This window comes from Diuraphis noxia, unplaced genomic scaffold, assembly GCF_037042655.1.
Source record: "Diuraphis noxia isolate RWA-SAM2 unplaced genomic scaffold, SU_Dnox_SAM2 contig0001, whole genome shotgun sequence".
Lineage (NCBI taxonomy): Eukaryota > Metazoa > Arthropoda > Insecta > Hemiptera > Aphididae > Diuraphis > Diuraphis noxia.
Window position 1 is genome coordinate 81,654,114 of NW_028301711.1, and position 12,636 is coordinate 81,666,749.

General features: G+C 31.4%; 1 protein-coding gene across 1 annotated transcript; it reads left to right on the forward strand.

The window, feature by feature from the left end:
- The first annotated feature begins 2,578 nt into the window (after nt 1-2,578).
- LOC149062043 (uncharacterized) lies at nt 2,579-6,846 on the forward strand. Its single transcript, XM_089215189.1, has 2 exons — nt 2,579-2,678; nt 6,392-6,846. Exons 1-2 carry the CDS (start codon nt 2,579-2,581, stop codon nt 6,844-6,846), a joined length of 555 nt encoding a protein of 184 aa, XP_089071315.1.
- The last annotated feature ends 5,790 nt before the right edge of the window (nt 6,847-12,636 follow it).

Genomic DNA, 12,636 nt, shown 5'->3' on the forward strand with positions numbered 1-12,636 from the left:
TTTATGTTTGCATTTTTTGGGAAGTGGTAACTAGTATCACGACATTGGTGACATTCATAGTGTATCAAAAGCTACTGTTTTTCGTGTAGTAAGAAATGTGACGAAAGCTATAAATGAGGTACTTTTGGCACAATTAGTATGACGGCCTAATAATATGGTAACTACTGTTTGTTCAACGCTTCTAAAGTATAGCTTCAAAACCTTTAGTTCACGGTTGCGTTGATGGAACTTTAATTAAAATTGACGCACCATTGGTAAATGAACCTGCGTTTGTTTATAGGCATGTCAATAATTTTGTTACGTGTACAGCAGTTTGTGGACCAAACATGAAATTGTATTATGTATAAGCAAACTGACCAGGCTCAGTACACAATGCCAGAGTCTTACGTAATAGTTCATTATGGCTAAAATAGAATTTAGGTTGAAGACCAATTGAAAATGGTATTATACTTGGTGATAGTGCATATCCTTTAAGGGATTAGCTAATACCGCCTACCATAAGAAACCCAAATGATGCATCAGAACTTTAATTTATTCGTCGACATAAAAAAACAAGACGAATAATTTAAAATGCGTTTGGAATTTTAAAATAAAAGTTTCCCTGCTTAAATTACATGAGACTTGGACCAGAAGTAACCTGCAATATATTTCAAGCGTGTGTTGCCTTATGTAATTTAGCTAGGGACCATGTTACAGATATTATGTTGGAGGAATATGAAAACTACAGTAGCAATACGTACGTCTCTCCAGCCCACCCCATATGTAAAATTGATGGTTTATCATGAGCATCTTTTAGTACGCCATTGGTATGTATTTGTATGACCATTATTCCCATTTGTATGACCTTGGTTTTTAAATTATAAATTAAACTAAGGGGGTGGGCTGGCGTGACGTCACCGCAGCCGACCCCTTAACGGAATTTGGAATTCCTCACCGTCATTCGTTTGTACGCCATTTGTATGAATTTGTATGACGCATATCAACCCTCCATTTTCAAATCTACCCTTGAGTGACGTCACCCCATCCCACCCCTTAACGGAATTTGGAATTGCTGAAATTGTATTAGATGTTGGGTAACTCATGCATTTTTAAGCCATTTTGACCCTTTGTAAATTATTATATTGTATATGAGGAATTGAAACTATCCAAATAATGTTATTGCTACAAGATAAAAATGTCCAAAGGACACCCTAACCTAACCTACCGATGTACGCAACCGGCTTAGTCCTCTTCGGTAAGCGCATTCACCTCGTAACTCATAAGTTATATTTTAATAGCTTATGATTTGTGGTATATCCTTTAATGTTATGTCTACCTACGGAGCAACTTCGGTTGTTTAATTATTATCTTTTGAAACTTCTATATAGTTGTAGAATAAAATTAAATATATATTAATTTTTATCACCTCATTAGACTTCTAATTAAACATTTAGTTTTTCAGAAAAATATGATACAAATATATTATAAATCTACGGTATAAATATATTTTAAACAAAATAAAAAGTTTATCTTATGAAGAAAAATAAGTAAATTAAAACTCAAACATTGTCGAAATATAATATTTGTAGTAAGTTAATATAACTAATTTTAATATATTTACCTTCCCATTTTAGTATCTCTATGACCAAATGAATTTTAGATACCACGGATTTTATGGTTTTTTCCTCCATTACAATATGATTCAAATTCATTTTCAGCGATGTTCTGCACACAAATCTAAACGTTTTCGTCATTAAATCTTTCCATACAAAAAATTCTTGTAACCCATTTATGTTGTTGCTGGATGTATGAAAAGTTATATACGTAATTGTTGTTGGTGTCGGTGAAACATTTTTACAAATTGGGTTGGAGTATGAAGTGTAACAGTTAGAACAGTTGGAACATCTAAGCATACCTAGTTATTTTACTATTGTTGCTGCTGTTGTATGACATGATACAATTGGTAAATTATAGTCATTTTCTTTATTCCAGGTTTAAATTCACGTATTAAAATGTCAGCTCTTTCTTTATACGTTGACGCTGTTATACCTTTTTTGACAATTTATGAAATAAAAGCAAGTAAATTGTTTTTATTTCCTAATTGGTCGACCTTTTATGGTTTGTCATCACAATATGAAATCATAAAAATCGACGCTATGGCATCAAAAGCACAGTACTACTCTACCAAAATCCAAAAGGTTACAACTCTTAAGTTCATCGGCACGGGAACCATTTTTTTAAAAATAGGAAGTGATTTTATGTTACGTGAATTATTTAAATAAAAATGACGTAGATGTGTATTAGGAACTAAGTAAGAATTATTATTACGTTGTTTTTTCAAACTTCGGTTCCAGAACTCTTCGCAATTATTTTCAATACCACTGTTTTTTTTTACGTGTTGGTTCATTTTCTGAGTATAAGGTAACCTTAATGTTACTATCATTAATTATTATGTATTCGTTCTGACAAATTTCCACCAATATTATCTTCAGGAATTATTGAGTTATACCTTGGACTATTGTCCAAGCCAGAATACCTTATCATAGGTACTCATAATAATTTTTATTTTTGAGTGCTTATAGAATTATTAAAATTTTAAATGGCTGGTCGAAAACCAGCTATTCCAGCATCAGTCATTATTGAAGCTGTTTTAAAATTTAAAGATAAAATAATATCTACTAAGGACGATGGAAAAGAAGGTAAGTACCTAATTTTATTTTTTAAGTGTAGATGTATAATATGGTAGTAAATCATTGAATTAAATTGAGTCCAACATGCGAACAAATCGAGACATTGACGTTCGTCATACCAAAAGTTTACTGTATCTGCCTTATAATGGATAAGCCTTTACAGATTTGATAAACTAAACAAGTAATTATTAATTTGTGATGAATATCCAAAATTCTATTAATTACGGAGATTTTGAAATTTACGTTGGACATTTTTGTTTATAAATGGTTGCCATGGGTTTTAAAGCTGTTATAATAATTATTGATTGCCGTTAGTTTAAAATGGTTGCTATTGATTATAGGAGAAATAATAAGTAGCAATTAATATTTTAAAGTAGGCTGAGTAGTACTAATAGCTGCTAATCGACGGTGTCCACTTTATATGCTGTCGCGCAATGCGATCTGAGGTTGTTTTTAGACTACCTGAACTGGCAAAGTCGATTCTGGCGGAACCGATAGGTCCCCCTAGATTGCATACCAATTGCACTTAATGCTGCAAGTTACATCAAAAAGGATTTGAATAATCACAATTTTATAAAGGGTTGACATTTTTTAAAGGCAACGAAGTGCACGGGGTCTGCTAGTTAATCATACAAATTACAATAACTGTTAGTCGATGTGTCATTATACTAGGTATTAGTGCAACCCACATAGCACAGTTCATATACAAGTTCGCCGAGGTGGTTATTATACTAATGTATGTTATAATGTGGAACATATTAAACTATATTTTTCAATTTTGTAAAAACTCTCCAACCATTTGAACGAAGCTAATTTTTTTAATCTTTTTTACGTTTAGAAATTATTTTGGGTTCAAATGGTTGGAGAGTTTTTACAAAATCAAAAAGTTTAGTTTATGTTTTATGTTTTATTTTAAACGTAAATCGATTAGAAAAGTAGTTTACTTAAGCGGCCGGAGTAACGTTACCCCAGCCCCCCCCACACAAAAATGTTTTTTTCTCAATGAACGAGTTGCGTACAAATTCCAAAAATGGTGGTACAAATTCATACTAATTACGTACTAATTATTTGCATATCTATTGTTTCTACTAACAGTGTTTTGGCGGTTGGGAGGGGCTGGAGTAACGTTACCCCAGCCCCCACACAAAAATGTTTTTTTCTCAATGAACGAGTTGCGTACAAATTCCAAAAATGGTGGTTCAAATTCATACTAATTACGTACTAATTATTTGCATATCTATTGTTTCTACTAACAGTGTTTTGGCGGTTGGGAGGGGCTGGAGTAACGTTACCCCAGCCCCCCCACACAAAAATGTTTTTTTCTCGATGAACGAGTTGCGTACAAATTCATACTAATTATGTACTAATTATATGCAGTAAAATATCGATGTTTTCCAGAAGTGGGGGAGGGGGGGGGCTGGCGTAATGCACGTTTATTCTTCTTCGACAAATGATAATAATTTCGTTATCGCTGTCTGAATTTGAAGATGAGGATATCGTCTACATTGTAAAAATATATATATAATTATATTAATAACAATTGTTACTTTAAAAACTATACTTTGGGGATGAGTCACATTATAATAATCTTTTCAATATATTGTACAATTAGTCATTGTTGTTTATGAAACGGAATACAAATTTTTCAACGATAATTTCCAGGTTTTTTTTAACTTTTCACTTGTCCTATGTCAAATTGTCAACTTTTATATTAAATAAAACACAAATTTAACACAAGTATAAAATTTACAAGTTTACCTATGGTCAAATACAACTTGTTTTTTATAAAACAGACCCCTGGTGTTAGGAACCAAGAATGATGAATAAGGTGAATCTTGTATAGACTCGAATAAGTTGTTGAAATTATGATAGATGCAATTTTATTCACAAAAATAGTTGCAACAAGTAAAGTTATTTTGTTCAAAACAGAAAACCTACATAATTTGATCAATGAAAATATTCTAAGTGTCTAGAAAATATTCGATTTGACTCGTTTATTTTCTAATTCTAAATATTATGTTGCACGAATTATTATAATTCCAAATAAATCAAAACAGAAAACAAACTAGCGTAAAGGTGCTCTGGTGATCTTGGTCAAATCACGTCTGAATACAGTTCGTTTTGGGGTCTCGTATATGGTCTTCTCATGCGATATCATTTCTGTTCCTATGAATGCGATAACCACCAACTCCCGACGTAAATGCCTACTACCCACGCCCGAGGTTAGTGCGCATCCCGTGCAGCTCCATTATCGATAGTTACATTAGGTACTACTATTGAATCATGTCAAAATATTCATATTCCGACCATCGTTTTCCGGAACTCTTCTCCATTAATAGTGCGTGATCCCGCATCCTGTGTATGCACAACGCCCATCTATAATACCCTTTATATCCATTAGCGTACACATTAATAGCTTTTATGTTATATATTTCCACGAATTCCTTTCATTTATGATAATTAAGCAATGCCTCACCTTCTTATGCATCCCATAATCTACTATTATTTTTATATTCTATAACCGGCCCTTGGTATGGTGGCCCACCCAGGCGGTATTTACATTAACTATATATCTATATAACTACATTAACTACCTATCCAGTTGATCTTGAACTAAGCAATGCGGGATGCTAGTCCATAACACCAGTAAAGATGTTGAAGTAAAAAATCTAAGCATTTTTAGTGCTTCAACAGTTGAAAATAGAAAAAAAAAACTCATCATTCTAAAAATTAATACATTCTTTCACTCCGCTCAGAATTTAAAATATTAAGAAGTAATAATAATAATACCATTGATTTTAAAATATAGTGTACTTATATGATAAAATCAATGATAATACCAATCTTCGACCATATAAGCTAATAGACGCGCCTTATCATATGCATGTATAGACACAATTATGTAGCCATCATGTTTAATGATATGACGTCACGTTTGGGCAAAACAATTTCGAGTTATTATTAATTTGTTTATTTTATATGGTGTTTACAGGTTTGTAAAGTTTTTGCCGTTTGGAACATATTTTTTACTGTCGTATTGTATGTCTCGAGTCTGTCCCTTGTCGTCGATAATTATTTTTCAAATTCTAGCTTTCATAGTTTCAAACTGCTTTCTTTGAAACTTGAAAGTATTGTGTTTTGAAATGTTTGATAAATGATCATGGTTTTATTATAATGATAGTTAAAGTATGAATGTTGAAAAGCTTAGTTTTTGGTTGCATTATTTTACTTTTGATATTCATATGATATACCAAATGGCAAATACACCTCACTAGGACTAGGTAACTACTGTCTACTAAAATGGTAAAATACAATAATGGTTTGATTAAATATTGTATTCTTACTATTAATTGAATAATATTTATAAATTGTGTAATCAAGTAATTATATTCTAATAAATAATATTTAGTGTTACGTTTATATATATATATATATATATATATATAAATATATATGGTGAGGATTGTCCTATCATACGTGATGTATGTGTCTCGCAAGACATTTAGTTTACGTATGTTGCTTCTACAATAAACACGTCATAATCATTCATACCTATATACTGTAGTTATACTGATTAACATTTAATTGCTACATTTATATTAATGCAACGATCCAAAAAATTGGCGACGAGGATAATTTTTAAACTCATCTCGTATTAAATTAAAATATTTATAAAATGTATGAGGATAACAAAAATATAACTCAATTCCATAATATAATAGGTTCACCGGGAACATTTGAATCTGGAAACGACATAACAATATTTGAATCAAGACTTACAAATTTTTTCGTTGCAAATGGAATAAGTAACGAAGTCCAGAAGAGAGCTATACTACTATCTTCAATTAGTGAGGAAGTTCACAAAATATTATTCAGTTTATGCGTTCCAGCCAAATCAGACGTTCAGACATATGACACACTATTAGGTTTGTTAAACAATTATTACAAGCCAGTGAAATCATACTTCGCATCAAGACACGCATTTTACAATGCAAAGCAGAGACCAGACGAAACTATAGCTGAATGGGGAGCAAAAGTAAAGAATCTGGCATCAAAATGTAATTTTTCAATGGAATTACAAATTGTAATCCGTGACATTTTTGTTGTGGGTATGAACGCGGGACCAATTCAAGATCGATTACTAGAGGAAGATGCTTCAAAAATAAGCATCACGTAATCGCACTTTATGGAAATTTCTGCTGCAAAAGAATCTACAATCAACAATAAAGCCGGATGGATAAAGGAAGAAGCCGACTTCAAATATCAAAAACAAAGTCAGCAAGCAAAATCAGCCAAGCAAATACACTACAATAAATACTCACAAAGGCCTGTTTAGTTATACTCGAAATCTGTTCGAAATAAAAAGCTCAGCTGGGGAATTCCAAAAAGCCATGGAAATATCAACCACAGGCTTAGAAGGGATTGGTATATTTCAAGATGACATAATAGTTGCGGGAAAAACGGTAGAAGGACACAATAATAGATTAAAAAAATTACTTAACGTTTTATCCGAAGTTGGTTTAAGGGTTAAACAAAACAAATGTAGTTTTCTCAAAAATTCAATTGAATATTTAGGTCATAAAATTGATGAGCATGGCTTGCACACTTTAACTAAGCACATAAATGCAATACAATCTGCCCTGGTTCCAGAAAATAAAACTATGTTAAAATTATTTTTTGGTTTAGTAACATATTACATTAAATTTGTTCCAAGAGCAGCAGACATTTTTAAACCATTATACTCATTACTGAGACAAGAAAAAAATGGCTAGGGTCACAAGAATGTGATCAAGCATATAATAACATAAAAAAAATTCTTATCTCAAGTCCCGTGTTAGCACATTATGACCAAAAACTTCCCATAAAACTCACGGTTGATTCTTCGTCATATGCACTAGGTGCAATCATATCGCACACTTATCCTGGCCACTCAGAAAGACCAATTGCATATGCATCACGAGTATTATCAGACAGTGAATGCAAATTTCCACAAATCGAAAAAGAAGGTCTAGCCATAATTTTTAGCATACAAACATTTTACGATTATTTACACGGTAGAAAATTTACATTAGTGACTGATCACAAACCGTTAATCCACATATTTGGAGAAAAAAAGGAATACTAATTTATGCGAAAAATCGCTTACGAACAGTCACCATTTCCGTTAGATTGTACAAAATTAAAATTGAAACAAAAAGAGATCCAATTACCTCTAGAGTATTACACGCTACAAAAACAGGTTCATGGAGTAATGACTTTTCAATAAATTCGGAATTAAACTCATATAATACACGCAAAATCGAAATTACAGCTGAACAAGATTGTTTATTTTGGGGCTATAAAATAATCATACCAAACAAATTTCGTAAGTAAATTCTAACTGAACTGCATTCTTGTCATATTGGCATGTCGAGTATGAAAAGCATTGCGCGTTCGTATTTCTGGTGGCCTGGTATAGATAAAGAAATTGAGGATATGGCCCGAAACTGCAATGAATGCATAAATGCAAGACCTAACCCTCCTAAGTCAGTACTAACTCCGTGGAAATGGCCACAAAGACAATGGACGAGAGTGCATTGAGATTTCTTAGATCCGTACAAAAACAAAACATTCTCAATTATTGTCGATGCAACCACAAAATGGTTAGAAGTTTTTCAAGTAAATTCGATGACAGCACAAACGGTCATAACAAAACTGTCTGAGTTAATTGCACGTTTTGGCATTCCCAGAACAATAACAACTGATAATGCAAAATGTTTTAATGGCGATGAATTTCAGTCATATTGCAAAACACTAGGTATCAGGCATTTGACAGGGGCACCTTTCCAGCCAGCCTCAAATGGATTTGCCGAATCTGGAGTAAAAATAGTTAGGCAATTTTTTAATAAATGTTCAACATCATTACACCATTTGAATAATTTTTTATTGATGTATAGAAATACTGTACACTCAACCACAAATGAAAAGCCAGCAAAACTTATGTTTGGCCGCTCAACACGTACTATTTTTGATTTATTAATCCCAAATACGAAGAAGTAGTTATTAATAACCAAATTACACAAATAAAAAATTCCGGAAAAAGAGATATTAATGTAAAAGAGTGTGATTTGGTATTAGTTAAGGATTATCGAAATAAAAATGAAAATTGACAAAAAGGAAAAATAACAGAAAACATAAGTCAAAACACTCATAACATCATACTAGACGAGGGTTCAGAATGGATAAGACACACTGATCAGATATGGCCACACAACCAAATAAACAACTCGCTGTCCCCTGCAACCAGCATGATAGATTTACCCAATAATGATTCTAATAAATCTGAACCACCAACACATAATATCGCATCGATTGATACACAAACTCCTAGACCCTCCAGGATAAGAAAGACCCCTCAACGTTATTCTCCTTCTAATTATAAATAATGAATTATGCATTTGCAGATAATAATAATAATTATTATTATTCAATGTTATAGATTAGTTTGAAATACATAATTATTAGAATACATTGTAAATTTAAATCATAAAAAAAAAAAAAAATAGAATTGTATAATATTAAAATATTTTTATAACAAATCAAATTTCACTTATAAGGAAAGAGGTGTTACGTATTAAATAATGTATATATATATATGGTGGGGGATTGTCCTACCATACGTGACGTATGCGTCTCGCACGACATTTGGTTTACGTATGTTGTTTCTACAATAAACACGTCATAATCATTCATACCTATATACTGTAGTTATACTGATTAACATTTAATTGCTGCATTTATATTAATGCAACGATCCAAAATTTAGTATAGTTGTGGATCATTTACGTTAGCAAATACATAACAATTATTTTATTATTTTATTGGATTTCATCATTGATTAAAGTATAATATACAAATATTAGTACCTACCATAGGCGCAACTAGATCTCTAAAACGATGGGTGCTAAAACTGAATACATCACAGGGCCGTGTGGGGCAGCCCCTCACACCCCCTACTCATAGACCAACTTTAATCGATACATCAAAACTTTAAAAAATATATTAATACTTTTTACAAAAATAAAAAAATGAACAACATTTCTACTACTACAATATCAGAAACATATTGAAACATTTTTATTTCATAATCCTTTTAAATAAATAATGTTTGAACTTGACCCACGCTCGCGGCCAACAGTGTGACCGTTTGGACACTTGTCGTGTCACCCCGTTTGCTGACCGACGTCGAAGTGCGCTTGCGCGGAGCTTTTGGCGACCGGCATCGCTGACCACCGGTTCTCCAGCGGCTCGGCCTCTTTGTATATTCACCACCGTCGTCCGGTACAGTTGCCGTGACCCGGTGTCGTGCGCCTTTTTTTTGGTACCACGTTGTCGTCGTGTGTCGACTGACAATTCTATGTTTTACTGTGTGCGTTTTGTCGATCGCAGCGTGTGCCGTATGTCGATGGCCTCATAATTCGTATTATATTACCTATGGGCTATTATAGTTGCATCGATCGGCGGTTTGTATTGTTTATTATTTTGTGTGCGGGTTTGATTCCCCAACATCATCCGTCGCACGTAACTACATGTGCTCGCATTTTCGTGTGCATATATACTCCTACTAAGCCACGAAGTGCTCGTGTGACTGGTGTATGACTGTATGAGACATGTAACTCAAGAGGTCAAAGGACTCACCATCGCCGAGCTGTCTACAATATAATTTGGCAACTTCGCGGGATCGCGCAGACCATTCGTATTAACGACATCTATCCAGCGGTATCGTTGATATTACCTATTATTGTTTATTTTTGTATTTGTATTAATTTGTATATTGCGCACTTGTTGTGCCCTTTATAGTTTATGCTATATCATTTTGTTGGTATTATTATTATCATTATTATTATTATTATTACAATCGTCCGAAAGAGACGTCTTCGGCGTTGTTCCGTATTACATGTTTTGTGTTTACGAATCGATTGATCATTATATACTCTTTATACCACATTTCTTTTAATATTGTCATTTATCCCCACACACTCCGCGATTCGTTCATCAAACTGCTCAAGCAAGTGAAGGCGGCGCAAACAAATAATAATTTATAGATTTGAAATCAGCATAAATTTTCTGGGTTTCATGCAATATTTATTCAAAATAGTTTCGGTGTTTATTTGATTGAATAAATCTTTTTCAATATTCAATAAAGATAAATAACAAATTATATTATACGACCAAACAGTTATACATTTTTCAGTATAGTATATTTCAGTAAATTTCCTATCATTTAAAAACATAAAATTCATAATATTAGGTATATAATAATAATTATATATAAAAAACAAGGGGTGCTAAATTTTAACTTGGGGATACTAAAAACCTTTTTGCACCCCCCTAGGTGCGCCACTGGTACCTACAGTAAATAAATTTATTACATACATGTATTTAAAATGTTTAAGACATTTATTGAATTATTATGTTATTTGTTAGCTTAAAAAAAGGTAGACAGTATAATACTTAATTTTATACTAAAAAAAAAGTAACTTATTTTTAACTAAATTAAGTTACTTTTATTTTCTAATTAACTTGTAACTTTTGCAAGTTAAAAAAAATAGAGGTAACTTTTAACTTTAAACTTAACTTACTTTTTTCTATATTAACTTGTCTTAACGAGTTAAAAAAAAATAGTTAACTTGCCCAGCCTTGCTATTTTATGATTTAAAGTGTATATTAATCTGAGAGTTTACAATGAGGTAACAATATACTAGTTCTAAATATATCATTTTGGTAAATTTAATTTAATAATTATATTTTAATTAATAACTCGTAAAATAGGAGAAAAACCGAGGTACACAGATAGATAGATAAATAGTAATTAGTGTTAAAGTAAGGAAATAAAAAATTAAGAATTAAAATGAGTAAGTAAGCCATTAATCAATCATATTTTATTGGGATAGCTAGAATACTATCTGAAGTCCGGCCGCCGACCGGCGTTATTGCCCAAACGTGATGTAACACACTACATGATGTTGGCGTCAAGATATTTACCGTATGCCGCGTCTATATGGTCGAAAATACCAATAATTATTTAGGTTGTTAAATTGACACAACTTTATTTTTCTTGACTGATAAATGTTTAATTTATATTCTTGATAACTTATCGGTCATAATAATGATTGTTTTGAATAAGTACCTACAGATATAGTTTTTCGTTATCATAAGAATATTTTTTAAGGAATGTTAAACCATTAAAGATGTTTATGTTTAAACACACATTATTCTTAAAGTAATTTCGTATTTCTATTTAAATTTATTTTTTTATTTTTTTATTTTTAGACTTTCGATTTTTTACAATACCTATTGTATAAACATAGAAGTTTAAAAAAAAATAAATTTATTAAGCTTATGATTTATATTTATTCAATAATAATATATTATATTGACAATATTAATAGTATAAAATAATACTGACAATGTATATAATTATAAATTACGATATGAAAAATACATAATTTTATTTTCTTTCGACAATACTGTAGTATATATATATATATATTATGATTTAGGAGTATGGTACATTAAAAAATGAAAGTAGATATATTCTATAAGAAGGTAACCCTCCTATAATAATATCAAATTAGTTTTAGTAACTATGATAATGTATTGTATGCATGACAAAACTTATTTTAAAAATATCATGATTTTGACGAGAAACCTCCTTCCATTATATGTTAATTTATAATGTTGTCCTTAAAGAGTTTTATGTCAATTGTAACTATTCACAATATAATATCAGGTAAAAATAGGAACTTATTGGAAAGGCGTACTGTTTGGAGAAATATATATTTTTAAAATGGTATAAAATTAATATTATAATTACTTTTATATGCGTTATTTTAGTTATAATATTGCACTATTTTAGGACTACCCTATTGGAACCGAATTATTCACACAATCACAAAGGCAACCACTAGAATCCTTTCAATAATTT